Raw genomic sequence first — 22,894 nt, forward strand, 5'->3', positions numbered from 1 at the left:
TATTTTTCACGGCACGTATTACACATCGTGCACATAATATATTACATACAAATGTCCGTTATTTGCCTTCATGTATTATTATAATAATGAGTAGGTACTACACTTAATTCCGCAACTATTGTACTTTATTTTACAAAGAAATCGTTCGAAACCTTCGCCTCATATATATAATACATACATATAAGATAGGCATGTATATAATACTGCTTATTAAAAATAGGTATGTAAAATATTAATGTATGATAAATAAAACGGAATATTGTATTGATAAGAATTAAGAACTTGTAACTACAGTAGACGTTCTGTATAGGAACCTAAAAAGTGTACATCATACATATATATATAAATATAATAGGTACATATAAGATATTATATATATTATGTATATTATCTTAACGCAATACACTTTCATAGATAATATTAGACCGTATCGTATATAGATATACTTATAAGTTATAAGCTATATAAATAAAATATTTTTTGTTGTTACGCGTTAACTGTTACTGTATAAAGATTAAAGAATCGTTTAGAATAATATTCACCGCACCGTGTGTACATTCCTACAGCGGTGTTCACGATGATGATAGTAATAATAATAATAATAATAATAAATATTTTATGAAAAAAATCATCCACCTCCTCGTGTGTAACGTAATAACGGGCGACGACGACGTGCGGTAAGCCGGCAAAACGTATTATATTTTTTTTTACCAGTCTGGTGCAGCTGCTGTGACGCCGTCACTGCTGCCGCGCCGCTGACGACGTCGTCGGCCGCCGTTTCTCTTTAATTGTTATCATCGGCTTGCCGCGCCCAGTCCGTTCAATCAACAAATGATAACGCGAAATTTAAACACAATTTGTTATTTTAAATTTTACGCGCAACGTTGAATGTTGAGACAGCGGTTTAATCGCCTTTCAGCGTTCCTAGAAATTCTATTGATCAAATCGTAATGATAAAATGACGGCAGTTTTTACATGGTGCGTCTCGTAGAGTGTGGTGCTACAATATTATAATTCTATTCGCAACGGATTTACTAGGTGAGTATATACACATAGGTACATCGTACATCTAGCCATAATAATATTTGAATTTCAAATTACGAATGAAATTACCTTTTGTACATTTAAGACTTAAGTAGGTACCTACTACCTATATGGAATATATTTTTGGTTACTATCAGATTTTTTTTATCTAGGATATAAGTATACGCCATTGTTAAATTTTGTACCTATACTTATTTGTATATACGTACGAAAAAAAGTATAGTGCTCACACCTAGCCGTACATTTCTGTACCTAAATTGTTATTATTATACAGCTTTTATGTATTGATACGCAAAATGGTATCTAGTAGGATGTAATGTGTATATATTATACAGGAATATAATTTTTTTTATGTAACACATTGTACAATAAACCAAGCTATTATTTAATATTATAACTTATACATACCTACAATTCAACCATTAGCCTATAATCATTAAAAAAATGTACTTATACATAAATATATAATACCTGTAGAAAACTCAAAACACATACCTAGATAGATAATCAATTAAAGTAATTAATTGCTTTTGGATATTTATTATTGTTAGGTATAGATAATAATTTTATTATTGTTGTATAATGGACATTATGTACATTTTTTAATTGATTATACATACATATTTATTAATATGTATGTATGAATTGTAAAACAATAATATAATATGTTTTAATGGTTTTATATTATTAATTAACCTACATATCCAGCATATCCTTAAGTTATAAAAATACAACTTTTTTAAATTTAATAAACGCGTTCTTATATTTGTTAAATATCTGTGTAGGTACTTCAATTTATTTATATAAAATATTTTAATTTTGATCAATTATTTTAAATTATTATGCCTAATGATTAAATATTTAATACACATTCTTAATAGTGTACCTATAGGTATATATATAAAAGGTAACTTTAGTCAGTTAACTAAAAATTAAACCAAAAAAACCTATTTAACTTTAATATATTCAGTACTTATTGTCTCTATTCTGATTATTAGTTTTAAACATTATTTAAAATGTGTATATTATTAATTAAAATAACAAATATTTGAAATTCATAAGGATTATATTTCAACTAAAGAAATCAAAACACTACAAATATACCTACTATAATTACATTTTGTATTCACTTTAATGTGTTAATATAATATTAAATATGGCTTGTCATTTTATTTATTATATATATACCAGTAAATGGAAAAAAAACACGGGGAAAATAGTTTTGGTTTGCATTTTCATCTCATTGTAACTCTTAGTAACCTTAACCTCGTTTTGGATTGAACTGTGTGTTAAAATATGAGGTTTGTCAATTTTTATTATTTTCGATTTTTTAATATAGATATAAATATTTCCTGGACGTTTAAGTATACTTTTTTTATAGCAACGCGCCAACGCCATGTAATTACATTTTTGCCCGTATATTTTAGTTACTAAAAATTTAGAACACACATGTAACCCTCAAAATAAAATTTGGAGTTATTTTGAATAGAATTAATTATTTTCATAATACGTAAAATCCGAAAATACGAAGACGACTCATATAATTGGATTTTACTCTTATTCAACATTTTTTTTTGTTTTCTGTGACGCTTTTGAAAATTACTGATCAACAATTCATTTTCCCACTAGAAATATGTAGTAGGTACCTACTGAAGTTAAAAATAAGTTGAAAGAAGTTTTTAATAAGAAATAAAAAATAAAAATACACATTGTTAAATCAATATACAATCATTACTATAGAATTAATAATATGGATAATTCATTTTTATAAATAAATAAGTTTGATTTTTTTCATTACATCCGTCTTTATCATTTATTTTAAAATAATCATTATTATATATAATTTTATTTTCAATAAATGTTAAGTAAAATTAATATTTGATTGGTAAAAAAATTGAAATTGTAATGTATTTTTTTAATATTTTCTCTTTTTTCTTATCAAAATATCAAATAATATTGTGAATTATCGTGTGAAAGAATTAAGTATTGTATGTTTCATACATACAAATTCATTGTACTTGTTGAGATATTGTGTTAGTATTCTATTTTTATGGGAATGTGAAGTAAAAAAATAAAATATACCAACTCAATTCATAATAAATACGTATTTTTTTTATATATCTTAAATTCATTTGTCTGCCCTTGACAAAGTGTCAACCGTAGGTCATAGATATCCCGGTCCACAGTTATTTTGATTCCCGTGTCTGTTTACTGGTCACGAAGTCTGCAAAATTGATGTTCTCTCTTTTTCTCTACGACTCTTCCGGTGGATAGTCGGGAGCATTAGGTAACCATCTGTTCTCGGTTTTTGGGACCATTTTTCTTTTATTACATGTCAAACACAGCATGATACGAGTACCGAAAAGAAAAAAAACAAGGATTATATTAGACCCCAAAGTGAGAGAGAAAAAAAGTAGACTAGATTACATGTGGCTATTGTTGTGGTGCAACACAACGAGCAGGTATGAGGATTGCAGGACGTTGGGCTGCAGACATTTCGGTGCCTACTGACCGTTTTATAATATTGTACCCTATTCTGTAAGTCTTATACAAATGTCTATGTGTATTGTGTAAACTACATGGTTATTTTCTTCAATGAATGTTTTGAAGGGTTTTCGAAATCGTGATTGTTATTCACCCACACTTAACATATACAATGAATATAAAACCTTCAAAAATCAATTATTACTACTTTTTTTTTTAATCTTAAGATGTTGTGTAAAGATGAACTAAACATATCCTTTTAATAAATAACACATTGTGTTCTAAAATGATACGTGGTGTCCATGAATATTTTAAAAATTACAATAATATATCGTTTATAATTTCTGATTTAGTTTTGTAGCAATAAACAAATTAAATGTTGTGCCGATAATAAATGTCATAATATAGTGGTTAAAAACGAGATACGATATATTATTCTAGTATAGACAGGTGTCTAATATTATAATATAATATATCTATACTGTAAAGGAATAATATTATGCCACTAATGTCTTGCCAAGAGACTGTTTATCTGTTTTTTAGTTTTGAATCTTGAATCACCCTATACAAATTTAAGCACTAATTAGGAAATCTATTGGACTAATTTTTTTTTATTGTTTTTATATTAAACTATATTTTACATCAAGGGATAGAATAATGTAGTGAAATACATATTTGATGTATACCTGATAATGTGATTAGGTATTAATATTCCTATATTTCTTATTGATCATTTCTGTCAATGTAATAGTAAAAATAATATACTTTCGTTGTCGGTTTTTACCTACTATAGTTTAAATTTCAATTCCTGGTAACACTCAGCATTGTCCTACTGACCTATAGCGAACCAAGTTCATGTTTTACTCTTTATCTTATTACATATGTCATATATCAACGTAATCAACTAATTTTTACGATATTTACAGGGCGATTCCAATTCACCATATAAATCCTCATCCCCATTTTTCCTTTCAGAATCTATTAAAATCTTGATTTGATATAAGTGATAAAATTACTTAAATATACTGACCATATTTAAAATACTTAATTTTTTTTTATTACATTTAAGGAGTGTGTTGTGGTGATACAAACTTATTATTTCAAATGAAAATTACCCTTTTTTCTTCTAATTGTTAATCGGAATATTTTTTGAAAATCGAAATTTAAACGAGTAGTTTTAAGTTCTTCAATATTGTGTACTAAGAATATGTCCATTATAACGGGCTTGCAAGATGGATTGGACTATGATGGTAATGATTTTAATCCATTAATATGTTATAATTTGTAAAAATTGTCTAAGTACAATAAATTTAGACATTAAGCATTTTGGTAGGTGCCTATTTGAACTGGGAACCTTTTGAAAATATTAGAATTGGAACTTAACAAGAACTTTTCAATTTTCTTAGAAACCCAAACCGGAACCGGTACCAATATATTTGTTGGAATACAATTATTCAATCCAAATGTTATTTAGCTATTTTATTTATTTAGGTAATAATAATTGACTCATTGAATTTGGTTGTAAATACATCACGGATTCATAATTTTCTGTTTCTATTATCTATAAAAGTTTCAGAAAAACAAGGTGGATATATATTATATACACAATACACATATATATGACAATATATCCATCTTGCAGAAAACAATAAAACATGCATAGTTATCAAAATATTGTAATATAAAAAAAAATATTATTTGATCGTTCATTAATCATTGATCCGTTGTCATGATTATTCTCCTATAGTTTATTTATAGTTTTAGACAATGGTCAATGACTAGTAAAATGATAATTAAAACTTAATGTCATAAATACGCACTCGTAAAATTGTTATCGGATTGTGAAATGGACTAATAAATATAATAATATACTCCTATTTATTTGTATATATGCAAATATATATTATAGTGCATGATTAATAATTTATGAAATATTTTCATAAAAATAATATAGCATATAATACCAAAACATTTGAAAACATTTAGTAATTTTAATTTATGTATATTAAAACAATATAACTAATATAAGTTAAGGAAGTATTAAATTATATCTAAGTACTTATTTATAAAAATTGTGATTTTATATTATAATTTTTATTTAAATCTCAATATATTGCACAATGGTTGTCATAAATTTTAATTTTAAACTTTTACGATTGAAGCTTAAAATTCTCAATGAGAGGACACACTCACAGCTGTAGTCTAATAATAATAAAGGAACTAGAAACTGAAACTGTATAAAATGGATTCTAATTAATAAATAGATCAATGTCGTGATTATTCATAGCCCTATTTCAAACTTCGTCACTTGGCCACGTGAACAGGTATCTTACAAAAATCTGGACTATAATTAAATCAAATTGCATAATATGATAGAGACAATTAAGTATTTGATATAGCATGAAACCATAATGCATTGTTATCGCAACTTCTTACAACGCGTGTCAACCCAGGTTTTTAAAAATTCGTTTTAAATATTCTTAAAGAAATAATTAACTCACTTAAGTTCGTTGAGTTCCTTCAATCCCATGAAAACAACTATAATTTAATTTTATAATTTTAAATATTAAATTCATATTTGTTTAAGTTTTTTTTTTACTTTTAGAAAAATAATATACTTCTAAATACTGGTATTTACCGGAAATCTTTAATCTATATTTTAAGGAACTGGAATCGAAATCGGTACCGAATTTTTTTTTTAAGAACCTAATTAGAACAAAAACCAAAAAAATCATATAAGTTAAATACAATTATTTTTAAAATAATGTTATACTTAATTCATAGAATTAAATTTAAAATGTGGGAAAATCAATCAAAACTAGACTTTACAGTTATTTCATATTGTTTTCTAAAATTTTTTATCCCATTCTTAGATTATGCGGTATGTTTAAAATATATTATAAATCATACTGTCATTTGTATGAATGTATGATAGATAGATAATCACCACTTACAGTCTTCTTAAACAATGAGTTATTTGTGGATAGGTACATGGCTTAAAATCTTAATCTTCGATTTGGTATACATTGAGCGATTAAGCCGTCAATGATCAATAATGTATCAATTATCAGCTGGTATAGGTATTTATTCAAGTCGATACATGAAAATATATACTAATAAACTATCTTTAGTTTTCTATTATATACTAAAAAATATAAATATATTTGTCAAATGTTAAACTCGTAGACTCGCATAAACAAGTATATAATATATACTAATATAAAAATATTAAAAATGTTCGTATATTTAATCAAGATTATTACCAATTACGAAGATAGTTTATTTTAACTAAAACCGGTATATAGTTATCTGCAATAAATACAAAAATACTCTTGACAATTTATATTATATAATTTTTTTTTAAATTGTAGTAGTTCATTTTAACAATTTAACATATATTTATTTTATTTCAATATGAACTCTTAAGTAGGCCACTGGTCAGAATAGATGTTTGTCATTTATACTTATTATTATGCATATTTTAATATATCATAGAAATCAGTTTATTTCTGTTTTCATTATCTTTTTTTAAACTTTTAAAAAAAGTAACTGCTATATATTTGAGAGCCACCTTTCTTTAAAACCATTTTTACTTGAATATGTTTAAATTATTTATGATTCAAAAATTAATTTTCCAGTTTATATGTTTATAACACGATTATGGGGTTATATTGAGATATATCTAATAATTAGATACTTTAAATATTTATTTTATCTGTTCTATTTTTAATAATTGGCTGCAATATATTTTAATAAAGTGAATATATTTTTTTTTTTGTAGTTGGCCGATAAAATATTATACTAGTCATGGTTCTTTATTCTTAACTGGTCTGGTTTGAAGTGTGTATGGCAAAGGTGCAGTTTGGACCTGTTTTATAAATTTTGGCTCGAATGTCTTGCAACTTGATTCTGTACTACTCATTTAAAATTTTATTCACACTATATATGTATTATTTATTTAACGTAATCATTAGTTCTTTATGTTAGCAATTGTTTGTTTAATTTTTTTATTTTTCGAAAACAAGTTTGCTGACTTTTATCACAATACATTTGATTGTTATGAACGATGAATCATCAAAATAATACCTACCAACCAAATAAAACAATGGAGAATTTAAGAATAAATGCATGTGTGTGCAGCATATTTGTAATTATATATTAGCCCTCTAATTGGTATAAAATGTTTATATACCTACTCAACAAACTGCTACAATATTTATAGTAGGACAGAAGGTATCGTATTTTTTAAATTTAGTTTCACTCTTAACCAATGTTGTGCTGTGTTATATTATTTTGTTAATATTTAAATCTTTATTATATCCACTTACTAATAACTACAAAGTTTGTCAAGTTAAAATAATTGTCTTCATGTATCTAGTATTTCATTCTTAAATTTTATGCATTAATCCTTACAACTATAATTTTTTAATATCATTAAGTGTAAAAGGTTAAAGGTCATAAAAAATAATTTTTATTCTCACTATATGAATATATGTACAATTTTTAAACACATTATATAATTTATATATTTTCGATTTTTGCGTTGTAACTTGTAGCATTAGAATACTTTAGACTTCTGTATAATATAATTTATAGCTCGTAATAATTTTACTGGATTATATTAGCGTATTTATTGCAGTGCTTCATGTGTGGCTTGCTGGTGTTACATTACATGGTCAATGTATATATATATTACACACATTATTATATGTATAGTAGTTACCTATTCAATTTTCACAGTTTTCTTAGTCTTGACAAAAACCAGTTTTTTCTTTGTTTTGAATTTGTGATTTTAATAGTTAATATTATTATTTAACATTTATTATATTATATTACATTTATTTATATTATTTAATATACTTCTATAATAATTAAAAGTTTTCAAAAATATATTGAAATAAATATAAATTATAATAACATGAGTCGATATGTCTATTGTAATGTGCATTTTTCAAATTTTCATTATAAGGTATACATGATACATATTGGTGAAATTATATCTTTACCTTCACATTAGTACGCATTATTTACACCTTAGGAATTATTTTTATTCAATTAATGTAATTTCCTTTTACGGTCATTGAAATAATTAAATCATTTAATAGCAAAGAATTTTGTAGATGATATTTAAACATAACTTTATGCAATAATGTACCTATAGTGTATTGAGTGTATATTGTATATTAATGACTAATGAGTATAGGTAATATGTCGAAATATTAATTCAAAGTATTTTACAAACTTATAATACTTAATTTAATGATTCAAGTAAATAATCTGTGATGTGATATATATTTTTTAATACCATTCGTACTATCATGACAATCATGATAAGTTTATGATATTACGCGGAGAATTGAAATAGATAAAAAGAAAAAGAAAATTAATAAGGTACGTGATTTGTGCACAGGTTTTAATTAACATAACAGGTGTTTTCGTGTACTTTTATTATAATTTATAATTTAATAATATTTGATCAGAAAAGTATTTTTATTTTTTTTATTAAAAATATTTAATTAATACAAACAAGCACAGTAAATATATGTAAAATAGGGAATTAAAACATAATTATTGGGGTTACGTGATTAGTTACAACGTTAAACGGATTAAATTAGATGATCACGAGACCTTTTTCTTTAAAGTCTATGGCGAGGATTTCCAGGAAATGAAAAGGATATGTCATATCTATTATTTTAGCCAATTGTGTTAATCAATAAATTTTGGTGGTTTTTTAATCTAACAAAGAAACGTTAATAAAAGATTGCTGCTTCTTCTTAAATTGTTTTAATACTAATATTTTTAGTGTATAGGTTTTAAATGTTTGAATTTTAAATTTGATTGCTTTCCCAAAGTTGTATCCTATAAGTCTATATTGTTATTAGGAAGTTTTATATATTAGTAGTATAATTTTTAAAATATAGAATTTGTTCTTCGTGAGTAAGATTTTTAGTGAGCCAGAACGAGCGTTGAAAATAATTAACCATCTTGTCTTAGTACGATATTACCAAGTTAATCTTTTATCGAGGTTGAGCCCTAAATATTTAATAGTGGAGAAGAGATACCAATGTAGATAATTTACAGTAATATCAGGACAGTGTCCATATCTTAATTCGAAGGTGGTATAATCAAATTTATTGTGGTTTAATTTAATTTGCCATTTTTCATATACTTTTAAAAAAGTATACTTTAATGATTTTGTAAATTTTATGAACACAAAAATAATTTATGAATAATAAATATATGTTTAAAAGTTATCAGTTTAACATTAATACTTGAAATGTAAGATAAGTAGGTATTCTTGGTTTAAATCATAATGAAATATTGTAATTTTATTTTAATTAAAGTAATACAATTTTCATTGTTAAAGCATTATCAATTCAGTTTTAACTTCAATGTTTTGGATTTTATTCATTATAACAATAACGCAATAGTATCTTTGATGACTTGTGAAAATAGCAAAAAAGCGGTATTGTTACCAAGGATGGATCTAAGGGAGGACAAACCGGGGTACTTGCCCCGGAAGTCTTAATCGGGGGAGGGGGGCATATTACCAAATAACAGTGACATAATAAACGGGGTCTGAATTATGAGAGCAGGGCGCTAATTTTATACTTTGCAACGGGTAAAAAATATGCAGATCTGACACTGATAGTTACTGAATTCGTATTGAATTTGAAAGCTATAGTTGTTACGATCAAAAAACGATTCTCACTTGTCATCGTAGCTCAAGTTATTCAAACCTTCATTCAATTTTGTCAAATCAAATATTAATCTACGACCAATTTTTAATCATTATAGAAGTATTGATTTAACGGATCCAAAACAATTGTTTAAATATATATATATAGAATATACTTCGGTTTATATATATTATATAATCATACAAGACGTGTTTTATTAATAGCTATACTTCGCTCCGCTCAGAATCTAAATGTAACCACTGCAGTTGTTAATTGTCTATTAGTGATGCTTTCGTTTGTTTACGTACAACAACTCATGAAATTTTCTTCACACCAAGGAAGTCAGTGATCGATATGATTTATTGCAAACGTGACTGTCTTGTCTGTCTCGGACTTAATGAATACTGATTTGTCACAATAAGTGCGTAATTATTAGACAATTACTACACACACACACCGGTGAAATCAATTAGGTAGTAGGTATTATTATAGGTAATGATTGCAATTTCCGCTCGGTGTCTGATCGGAAGTACGTGTAGAAAAACGTATAGACTATAGAGACATGTTGGGTACAGATGAGAAGAGGTAAAAAAGAAGACGAACCGCCGCGACCGGAAGGCCGTTGACCTGAATGTGTAAACAGCGAACGGCGCGTTAATTTGCGCCGTGGTGTTAGGTAACACTGTGCCGCTGGCAGTACCCGCGACTTGGTTCTTCGCGCTAACGCGAGATGAAGTTCATTCTCGCTTCGTGCGCCAAACGCTAATTGAGTTGACCCAGTGAGAGTCCGTCGCAGTCGGTATCCCGATCACTTCGTCGATCGCATCGCATCGAATCCCTCGCCGGAGGGACGACTAACCCCGATTGTACAATAATAAATATTATTAGGATTTATTATAATAAATCGCGATTTTTTTTATTCCTGTGCTCAGGTGATGTATCCGTTCCGCGATCAAGGCAAACGGTCCTTCATCGGCTGTTGTTGAAAAACCGTCTACACCCGTCCAGAAGAAGGGTGTTGATTGGCAGTTTCGCGATAATAACATCGTTATATGGACACCACCGGGAGCAGCGGCGGCATCGTCCGTGGACTGTCGCCGTGGTGCCGGTGTCTATGGTGGCTGACGGTTGTCTCATGGTGCGCGGCACAAGCTCTGGATCAGGACGCGTTCATGCAGCGAGATAACGCGGTGCTCCCGCGCCGGCGAGTGCACAAGTTCCGCAAGACCCAGCAGCATCAGCACCACCAGCACGCCGAGGACACAGGGAACGGCGAGCGGATGAGGAGGCCCAACATCGTACTGATCCTGACCGACGATCAAGACGCAGAACTAGGTGAGCGACATTCCTCTATATTTATTGTGTTATTGGTGCAATCATATTGGTAGTTATATAATATATATATAATGTATAAATAAGTTATAGTTACTTACCTGCGTGGCTACGTTAAGTACTCTCGTCTATGCGGCAACCGATATTCTAATATACCATCAGAATTATCTGATTCATGTAATACCTACATATTAATATAATAATTATTATTACTATTTAAAGTTTTTTTCCGCTTTAACGTACAAATTTTCTCTATCGAAGTCTTTCGAAAATGATCACAATGATTCTATTTAAAACGCTAATATACGACTATGATTTAATATATATCGTATACCTATATGATTTTATTTATTAATTCTGATGTAATTACGATTAAAATTATTTAAAATTATTCAAACAATGAATTATCTTATAGCTAAATCATATAAATAATGCAGTTATTATTTAATTAATATTATAATTTAATTTAAAAACACAGAATCAATAGCTGTTAAAATGTTATTTAAAAAATATATATATGTAAATACTAGCATATAGCTAGTATGCTTTACTGGTTGATGGGTTGATGCAACTAATTTTAGTCTTAGAAAATTATATAATGAATTTACATAAGCACAATACATACGCTTCGTATATATTTTTTTATATAGGTACCTATACAGATATGTGACAGAATTTTTAAAACAAACTGTCCGTATCAATTAGTTATAATTGTTTTTTTGTCAGAATTTTAAATTGTATACAACAAATTGATCGTATTATATTTGTATAATCATGCATTAAATTAGCATTTAATTTTTCTATCTACTTAAGAGTAGGTAAGATTCTGAATACATCTAATTTATTATAGCTTTTTTAATTGATAAATTATCGAGAAAATCTATATTAACTACAAAAAGAATATAGCTAACAGAATTACATATTGATAAATAAAATAAACGATTAAAAATTAAAAACGCTTCATTTGAACAAGAAAATAAATAAAAGATTACTGACAAGTATCATAACTTAGATGACACATCAAACAAAAAGTTAAATAGTGGTTAAGGGTAGCTATTAAAAAGTTAAAATTTTATTTTTATTGACTATACAAATTACAAAACCATAAATGGAAAGTGAGGTATTGAATAGTGGTGAGACAAACATTTGGTTTTCAATACATTTTAATTTTCTAAAGGAGACTTGATTAGATTCAGTGATGAAGTATAATTAATATAATTCATTTTTCTGTCTGAAGTTTGTGGGATGTATAATAATTTTCTTGATAAATGATTGAACGTCTCCTCATTTTAAGATTGCTGGTACTATTTTTATAAACACCAAAGAAGTTTAAATATTTTTATTATTTTTGTATCTAGTTCTGAAATATCAATATTAAAAATTGCAGTTTTTTATTTTTGGGTTAGAACTATTTAAAATATAAATTGTATATTATACACTATGTAATACGTATATTTTATTTTATTTTTTTACTTGAGAAAAATGTAATACCTTGGAACTCTAGGAGGAAAAAATTATAAAATTAATGTAAATAATATACGAATAATATCTAATTAAATGAGTGATATTTTTCTAAAGAATTTCTTTTTCTTTTTTTACATAATATTATATTATTCTATAATGTTTAAGTTTTTAATTTTTGGGATTTTATGCTTTAAAATAAGTTTAAAAAAATGTAAAATAATTTAGTATCTATGATTAATTGAAATATCCATTTTAATAAAATAGTTCACTCGAAGAATTTAATGCAATTTATTACTTTAGTTTAATGTACCGGAATCTAATCAAAAACACATGATATAAAATTAATTACAACAATTATTTTTTATAACAAATAAAATATATTTTCATTAGGTATTCGCGATTTAAATAATATTTGTAATCACTTATCAAGTATAGGTATTTATTTTGGTAATGTATTTAAAATATTGTACTAAAACAATGTTAAAATATATATAATATATATAATTAAATAAATTCAATCAATAGCAATGTTGACAAAAATGTTTGGTAATATGCCAATCCTTAGACGTCTCATGATTCTATCAGAAAATCATTAAATACCCAAGTGTAATTATAGATTGTTTATTTATAAAAAGTCAAAGTATGTAGTAAACACTTGAGACATTTTTATTTTTGAAAATAAGTAAATTTTTAACAAAGTTAAACACAAAAGGTTCGGATTTTTTACATATTATATTATATTAGCGTAATAGCGTATATTTTAGATTACTGGCTCTATAACACATTTTTTAAATATTTCTTATACGTTTCAAAAAAAATTTAGAATAAATAATATGGTATTTTCAATAAGTACATGATTTAGTATAATTTAAATTTAAATATATGTAGAAATAATGTTTCAAAATAATATTATAAATAATTTTAATAATTCAATCTATATTTAGATTTACACTTCATAATTTCGTACAAATATTATTATACGTTTTGCTACGAGGATATTGTAACTAATTTATTTATCAATAATATATTATATTTATAATATGGAATAGCTATGTTTTCTACCCGTTTGATTGAGGTCAACCAATCAATCAACCTTTCAGTTATAAATTAAAATAATTGATTAAATACGACTTTGTAATATTTTTTAAATATTTCAAAAATAGCTATTAAAATCAAGAATAATTGTTACAATAATATATCTTATTACTACATATATTGTTAAATGAGAATAATTAATATTGCGTTAAAATTAAATACTTTTGCCTTGTAAATTGTTAATTTAAAAAGCCAAAGAGCATTATATACAAAAGTTGTTATTTTTTTTAAAGACCTTTATTTAAATTATTTATTCATATAAACAGGGACCAGAACCGTAACCGAAAAGAACCGGTACTGGAACCGGTTAACCTTTAAAATTAAAAAGAGTTGGATAGTAAAAAGATGGGCTAAGAAAAAAATATTCTGCAAGTTTAAAAGGAAGGACATTATTTAATAAATTAAAATTAAAACACTGGACAGGATATAGATTATAGAGACCTCGAAGCAGAATAGTGTTGTTTTATAATATTTAATTTGAATATAATAATACTAATATGTAAGTATAATAATAAACTATTTTATTTGAAAAAGATCATTATAAATTTAACTTAATAAATTCACAGTTATGGTCATGTTCAAACTATTTTTACAATTAACACGACATTTATTGTGTCTTACGTCGTCTATTCATATCTTTTATAAACTTTTTTAGGGTTAGAACTTTTAGAAAACAAGTAGTGAAAAAATTGGATGTAGATAACTGGGTTAAAAATTGAGTCTGTAATGGTACATATTCTGAAAATACTATCAAAATAAAATGAACGTAAGGTACATATTACAGTAAACCATATAATGTGTTTAAATAATTGAGTCACCAACATAACAGCGAAAATTGCTAACATCAAAACAGCAACCATAAAATAGCTAAGCATAAAAGTAAATGGACAATTGTTTTATCTAGACATTTATATTCAGGGATCTATTTTTGATAGAATACAATATATTTTAAAGCGGACTTTTCCTCACTTTTTTTAAATAAATATTTAAGAATGAAATTATTTTTATTTTTTTACCTTAATGAGTAATAAATTAAAAAAGAATACATTACCAAATATTCCCATAAATATAATTATCTATATATATTTTTATTTATCTGTCTCTTTGATACAAACAAATAGGTACTATTATAATAATAATAAGTATACATATTATATAAAAAATATTTTAAAAACAAACTATAAGTATAAATATAACTTAAAAAACATAAAATCAAACTAAAAGATTTTTTAAATTAAATATAATTAATGATTAATAAAAGATATATTTCATAAATAAGAATACTACATTTTGTGGTCCTTTAGTTCTTTTATTATCCTTAAACCTATATTTTTAAGTTATACTTGTTTTAAAAATGAATTGTTATTATGATATTACTTTTTATTAAATTAATTGGGACAAAATGTCTGACTTAAAAAAATATAATGCAAAGGGTTAATAACCTATTCCGTTAAAAATTGTCTTTTTCTGGGTGGGGTGGAAGGCGAATTGTCATATATTCAACTATTCAAGCATAAAATCATAGCTAAGACACATAATAGCGAATGTTTAAAATATCTAAGTTCTTTATTACACAATATAACTATTAAAAATGTATAGAACGATTTAATTCTCTAACTTTTAAGGTGAACAAAATATTAAACCCAAATTTTTAGTTATGCCGTTAATTTTCAAATTTTCAATCAACAAAATCTTACTTGTTACTTCCATTATTTGTTTAATTGTATATTTATGTTACTAATTCTCTTAATTCATAATGCATTCAGAGTTTATGGATTAGATTATAGAGCATTCATTATATTACCAGAATCACTGAATTATTTATTTTAGATTAAATATTTACTCGTAAGTCGTAAAACAATTTACGACACTGTTAGGAATAGGAATATATACTGTTATATCACTAATAATTTTATTCGAATTATGTATAATTATGTATTATAATTTTTTTCGTAATTTCTTTATATAACATTTTGGCTTCAATATTCTCTAAATTAAGAACATGCAGATATTTTGACAAGGAATCTTTAAAGATTAAATTATTAAATATTTTTCGATTGAGACGTTTTTCTATTTATGTACTATGTACATCTCCACCGGCAGTATAAACCCGCTGATTTATCTATCTTTCTATTATAAATAAATTCGTCGTATTTAGAAATGGTTTTTTTTATTTTTGAGATAATTGAGATATATGTATAATGTATAACTGTTAAATATCTTTATGACGGAAAAAAAAACAAATTAATGTAATCTTAAAGCATTTAAACATAGTATTATAAACAATTTATACTTACCTTTTTTCATATATTTTTTGATTGAACATATAATTATTACTGAACTCAAAACTCATGCCATTAAAAGTTACAACTATTAGTTTAGTATTACTCATACATGTAATATACAATTGATATTAAAATTACGTATTTTTGTTGATATTTTTGACATTTTATTTTTTATTATGTTGGTAGGTTATCAAGACATAGGAAAGGATAATACACTACTGGAGAAAAGTTAATCATAAAATATTATAAAATTATTATGGTATTTTTGCAACTATACCATTCAAATAAAAATATTTCTAGTGGTAAATAATTTTTTTAAATGTTTATATGAAACTAATTTGTTTATGGAAATCAGTTTTAATTTCTCTAAATAATTCAATGGTATTTAATATTTATCTGCATACCTTTATTATTCTAAAATAACTAACTATGATATTTCTATTATTCATTTAATAAATAAAAAACTATTTTCGAGCATATTATGGACTCTTAAAAATGTATTTAAATACTAACTTATTTAAAAAATTTTACATACCCGTTTACATATTTTAACACGAAAAATTATTTTAGATTATAAAATTAAGATGCAGCTATACAGTTTACTGTTAATTTCTTATATTCAAAACTCCCACAACGTGGTTTTTTTATTATGATACCTGTAGCCCAATAATTATAAACTTTTAACTTTTAACAACCATTAATTAATTATATTCAATGGAAATAACTTATCCATTAAATTCCAATATTTACTTAAAGTCAACAAAATGTCGACATCGTTTTAAAAAGTATACATTCTTTCATTTAAGTCAGGTTATACTGTTTTAGATTACCTATTTTTTTATTGTTTTACATAGGTATTAATACTGCAAATTTAAAAAAAATCTATATGCAGTAAAACTGTAAAATAATCACGCAATAAGTAATTTGGTATTCTAAAAAAAACAAATAATAATAATTAGACTAATATAGATGCTACCTCCGATAAAGATTACTTTAGTAATTATTATAACAACATTAGATAATTTAACAATATTTTTTACATGTAAATTAGTTTTATTATTCAAAATATATTGTTTACACTTCTACAACTTCAATAGTTTGGCTCGTAAGCTATTTCTATACAATACTCAATAGATCACTTAATGAATCTATAAATACATTTTCTTTTAATGTTCAAACATAAAACTTAGCATACTGTACATCAATAATGTGCAAAAATGCATGTTTTATGATTCATTAACGTTCCTACTGATTTATTTTTAACTTATTATTTTTTTTTATAGGATCTTTGGACTATATGGAAAAAACACAAAAATTGCTCAGGGATGAAGGTGCCGAATTTCAACACGCTTACAGCACTACCCCTATGTGCTGTCCATCCAGAAGCTCATTGCTTACCGGTTTATACACACACAACCACGAAGTGTTCACAAATAATGACAATTGCAGTGGACCAGTATGGCAGAGTGTACACGAGTCAAGGACATTTGCCACTTATTTAACCAACGAGGCAGGATATCATACAGGTATTTTCAGTACCTCTTGCATGTAATTTTTTTTTTAAACCAACCCGCACAATTACAAAATTATAATTTATAATAAACTATAATTTTTCTAAATATTCCAACTCTAAGGACTAATCAATTAATTAAAATTGCACTATATTTAGGATATTTTGGAAAATATTTGAACAAGTATAATGGAAGCTACATACCTCCTGGCTGGCGTCAATGGGGAGGTCTAATTATGAATTCTAAATATTACAATTATTCTGTGAACTTAAATGGCAAAAAAATTAAACATGGCGACGACTACCATAAAGTAAGTATTGTTTATAACTGTTCAGTATAGTTAATCGTTTAACTTTTAATCCACTTACAGGATTACTATCCAAATTTGGTCACCAACGACTCAATAAACTTTCTTCGACACACGAAACAGCACCACCCCCATCGTCCATTTATGCTTGTAATGAGTTTCCCGTCACCTCACGGCCCCGAAGACTCAGCACCAGAATACTCTGATATGTTTTTTAATGTGACTTCACATCAGTAAGTTTTAACTAATTCTGAGATTTATGGAAAGTTTTGGGTGGTAACTACTAACACAATTTGTGAATGAAACCGGTTCATGTGTGTTAAATACTAAATTTAACCTGTTATTTTAACTATCTCTTATTATCATATAATGTTCTGCTAGGTAGTTATAATTTAAGCTATCTAATAAATAATAATATCAACAATACCTAGTAATAGTCTGTTAACAAATCATTTTTAAATTATTATATTCTAGTCAGCAGTAGGCACTAAATAATATGTTAAAAATAAAATATATATTGTAAAAAAAAATAATATTGACAGATAATATTATTACAATAATGTTGTTAAGTATTTTTTTTTTTATAAATATTTTAAATATTATTGTTTAACCCATTGTGTTAGACTGTTAGGAATACATTTTATATGATTATTGCTTTTAGTTTTAGTTATATTTTAAACAATATACTATTCAGTCATAAAATAAATTAGTTTTTAAAAAACTTAAAAATAATTTTAAAATATTTATCCTTGGAATATATATTTTTGCTAGTTTTGTTAGGTAGCTCTAATTCTTAAAATTCTTGAATTTAATCTTATTTATATTTATATATAATATTATATATATTTTTTTTTTATTTGCAGCACTCCTACATATGACTATGCTCCTAATCCTGATAAACAGTGGATTTTACAAGCAACTGGTCAAATGTTACCAATTCATAAACAATTCACAAATCTATTAATGACAAAACGATTGCAAACATTGCAAAGTGTAGATGATGCTGTATCTAGAGTAAGTGAAAATATAAAGTAATTAATTCAATTTCTTAATCTTAATTTTTTTTTTCACTATCTTCTAGGTTTATGGAGAACTGAAGCAGTTAGGCGAATTGGAGAATACATATATTATTTATACTTCAGACCATGGTTATCACTTAGGTCAATTTGGTTTAGTTAAAGGTAAATCGTTTCCATTTGAATTTGATGTGCGTGTTCCAATGTTAGTAAGAGGACCTGGTATCGAACCTGGAACAAAGTAAGTGCATAAATAGAGGTATTAATCTATTCACTTAACTTATACTTATGTATTAATAATTTAATTTAATTATTTTAGAGTAAATGAAATATTTCTTAACATAGACTTGGCACCTACATTTTTGGACATTGCTGGTGTTAATCCTCCAGCTCATATGGATGGCCGTTCTGCATTCAAACTATTCCATAGACACAAAAAGGGTAATAAAAAATTTGTCGCACACTGGCCTGATACATTTTTAATTGAAAGCAGTGGTCGAAGAGAACATAATAAACATAAAAAAATGTCTACTAGCTTATCACCATCAATTAACAATGGTAATTTCCTTAAAATTAAAAAAAAAAAATTAATAATAATTAATATTTAAAAAAAAAAGATTTTAGTATTGAAGATGATTTGGGAGTTGCTGTTGGTGACAAAGCTAGTGCACTTTTTGTATTATGTCAGAGATCAGATTACCAGTCTCCTTGCAAACCTGGACAAAAATGGCATTGTATTCGTGATGGATTCAGGTAAGTTATTATGTTCTATAAGATTACTAAATATATATTTGTATAATATATTATTTATTAATGTGTTTTGTAGATGGCGAAAACATAAGTGTAATTTAAAAAACCGTAATCGACTTCTAAATGGACTTAAAAAATGTACTTGCTTTTCTACTAATGGAAATTTATACACAAAGCTTGAAATGGATAAAAACAAAAAATATAATTCTAAGTAAACATCTATTGTCTATATTGGAAAGTTTTTATTTTAATAATTATTAAATTTATAACTTTTCAGAAATCTAAAAGTAGCCAATTTTAAAGATCGTTTTCGTAGAGACATTTTGACTCCTCTCAGTACTAATATGTCTTCAATTAAGAATGTATTGAACAAACAAATTGATGACTTACGGTTAATGACAGTGGTTAATGACTCAGCTCTAGCTAGCTGTACAGTTACACCTAATGGTGACGTTAAGTGTACAAATATTGTATATAACAATCCAAAAGTTTGGAAATTTAGTCAGAATCGTGTACAAAAACAAATTTCAAATTTGCAAAAAAAATTAGAAAAACTAAAAGAAATACAAAAACACCTTGAAACTAAGCGACCAAATATTGATGACAAAGATGAAGAGGATGACGACATAGAAGATGACCTAAATGAAGAGGATTCTGATAACTTGCCAACAGATTACTCTCAAACACAGTGGAATCTTAGGTCTGTAAAGCATTAATTATTTCAATATGAAAGTTTAATTAAATATTTTAATTTACTTTTTATCTTGTCTTAAAATGTCTTACATAGGATGGTACCTGTAAACAATTATAGCATGAGTCCTGGTAGCTTACTTGTAGATGGAGTAGAACCTCATATTCTCAGACATCATGGACATAAATCACAAACTAAAAGTACTTCTGCAGACACATGTTATTGTGCGCCTTTCATGTAAGTAGATTCAAAAATTGACTTTACTCATATGAATTTGTATTATCTAACTTTAATTTATTGATTTTGGTTTTGATATAATAGGTTTAGTGATAACGATCCTGCATTAAATAAGGAGGTCAAAAAGCTCCTAAAAGCTGATAGACAAAAGAAAAAAGGACGAAAATTTCGTAAGAAAAATTCTAAGCTAAATAAGGAATGTATGCTAGAAAAAATGAACTGTTTTAATCATGACAATGATCATTGGAGAACCGCGCCATTTTGGACAGGTAATGTTCCTAATTACTTAAATACTTGATAGAAACAGGTTTTTTACTATTTATTTAAAATACTGTTGGTATAACATGACAATTGACAATCCTATAAGATCATCTAAGCGATAACTTTTTATTATTATTAACATTTTAATTAACTTACTATCATGAAAATGCCATAATATATATTAGGTATATATACCTACTTTAACACTAAAATGTTTTATAACTAAATAATATTATGTTATAAATTAGATGTAGCCAGTAATAAATAAGTGATTCTTATGAAGACTAATTGGTCAAGAAGTTGTTTACAGACATTGATTTGTTATTAATGATAATGTACTATGGGCTATGATTAGTGCCATATAGCTATAAATAAACAGAAATGTCTTATGCAGTTATGTAAATATAATAATAAAAATAAAACTATCAACTACAGATGCTGACAATTATTACAAATTTTATTTTATTATTTGAGATTTAGATTTCAAAATAATCATTGTATTAAAGCGTATAGCTTGGCTGCTTTTGTATTCGATTAAAATTATTATAGTTTAGTGTTTACAACAATAAAAACATACCTATCAAATATAATAATATTAGGTACCTATATCGTTGAAGTTTTGCAGTTTGCATGTAATATCAAAGATATATACAGTTACGGTTCAATAATTGTTTTAAAAAAATAATATCGTTTATCAATAAATATTATTAACAAATAAATTTTAATTATGAAACATATTGATTATTACAAGTTGTGACCTAAACAAATGATATACGTATATTTACTATAAATTATTTAACTATGGATTTTTTTTTTTTAATATTTTTATCTGACATTTTTGGAATTTCCAAGTACATATACATATTCCGATATTCGTCAGTCTAAACTCTAATAATACTCTAATAAGCTAAAACAATAATCATCTAAACGAATTGTGTAATGCCTTTTTTTGAAAAACTATACTATATACGAGTAGATGATAAGTTCCTACTTACTGTATACAAATCGTAACAAACTATTTCAACGATTATGTCGATTTTCTTTTTACAGAGGGACCATTTTGTTTCTGTATGAATGCAAATAACAATACATATTCATGTCTTCGCACAGTTAACGCCACACACAATTTCCTTTACTGTGAATTCGTCACAGGGCTAGTGACATTTTACAATATGAAAATCGATCCATTCCAACAGCGAAATCGAGCTCACACTTTAGAGCCTAAAGAAAAAGAATGGCTGCGAGATTCACTTTCAGAAATGATGCGCTGTAAGGGTTCTGCTCAATGTGCGATCAGCCCAGTGAAACGTAGAAAAAAACTGGAAAGTTATAACACGCTGTCGTCTAATGGTAATTATTATTTATACTATGCCATACAGTTTAATGTATAAAATTATATGTTATATCTATGTTGACAGACGAAGCAATAACGAGCAAAAAATTGCTGACGGAACAACCGAAAGATGTGGATATTGCAGTGCGATACCGATAGCACGTATACATATTATATTATGTTATAAATTTATACCGAAAATTAGTGTAAAAATGCAGTATTATTAATTTATATGTATCTATATTTATTTATTTTAATTATGTATTGATTTTTAAAAATGACTTGATGTGATTTATGTACCTATTTATATATATACATATTTACCTATGTAATTTGTTGAATGTCCAATAAATTGTTTAGAACATTTTTATTTTATTTATTATATTACGTTTAAGTTATTTTCA

General features: G+C 26.0%; 1 protein-coding gene across 3 annotated transcripts; it reads left to right on the forward strand.

The window, feature by feature from the left end:
* The first annotated feature begins 712 nt into the window (after positions 1-712).
* LOC132930137 (putative extracellular sulfatase Sulf-1 homolog) lies at positions 713-22,856 on the forward strand. 3 transcript variants are annotated; one of them, XM_060995828.1, is made up of 15 exons: positions 713-1,038; positions 11,141-11,543; positions 17,668-17,910; positions 18,054-18,205; positions 18,266-18,435; positions 19,066-19,216; positions 19,284-19,459; positions 19,538-19,776; positions 19,836-19,971; positions 20,045-20,179; positions 20,246-20,668; positions 20,756-20,896; positions 20,981-21,165; positions 22,208-22,507; positions 22,576-22,856. In XM_060995828.1, the coding sequence occupies exons 2-15, from the start codon at positions 11,261-11,263 to the stop codon at positions 22,647-22,649; spliced, it is 2,808 nt and encodes a 935-aa protein (XP_060851811.1). In that variant the 5' UTR covers positions 713-1,038; positions 11,141-11,260; the 3' UTR covers positions 22,650-22,856. The 3 variants fall into 3 exon arrangements, with proteins under 3 accessions (XP_060851811.1, XP_060851820.1, XP_060851828.1); XM_060995837.1 differs by lacking the exon at positions 713-1,038 and having other exon boundaries at positions 10,937-11,543; XM_060995845.1 differs by lacking the exons at positions 713-1,038; positions 11,141-11,543 and adding an exon at positions 16,579-16,686.
* The last annotated feature ends 38 nt before the right edge of the window (positions 22,857-22,894 follow it).

The sequence above is a fragment of the Rhopalosiphum padi genome, chromosome 1 (assembly GCF_020882245.1).
Source record: "Rhopalosiphum padi isolate XX-2018 chromosome 1, ASM2088224v1, whole genome shotgun sequence".
In the NCBI taxonomy this organism is placed as follows: Eukaryota; Metazoa; Arthropoda; class Insecta; order Hemiptera; family Aphididae; genus Rhopalosiphum; species Rhopalosiphum padi.

Coding starts and splice junctions, on each gene's coding strand:
- LOC132930137 (XM_060995828.1), top strand. CDS start 11,261: ATGGACACCACCGGGAGCAGCGGCGGCATCGTCCGTGGACTGTCGCCG. Junction 19,972..20,044: donor TGTATTCGTGATGGATTCAG/GTAAGTTATTAT, acceptor TGTGTTTTGTAG/ATGGCGAAAACATAAGTGTA. Junction 21,166..22,207: donor AACCGCGCCATTTTGGACAG/GTAATGTTCCTA, acceptor TTCTTTTTACAG/AGGGACCATTTTGTTTCTGT.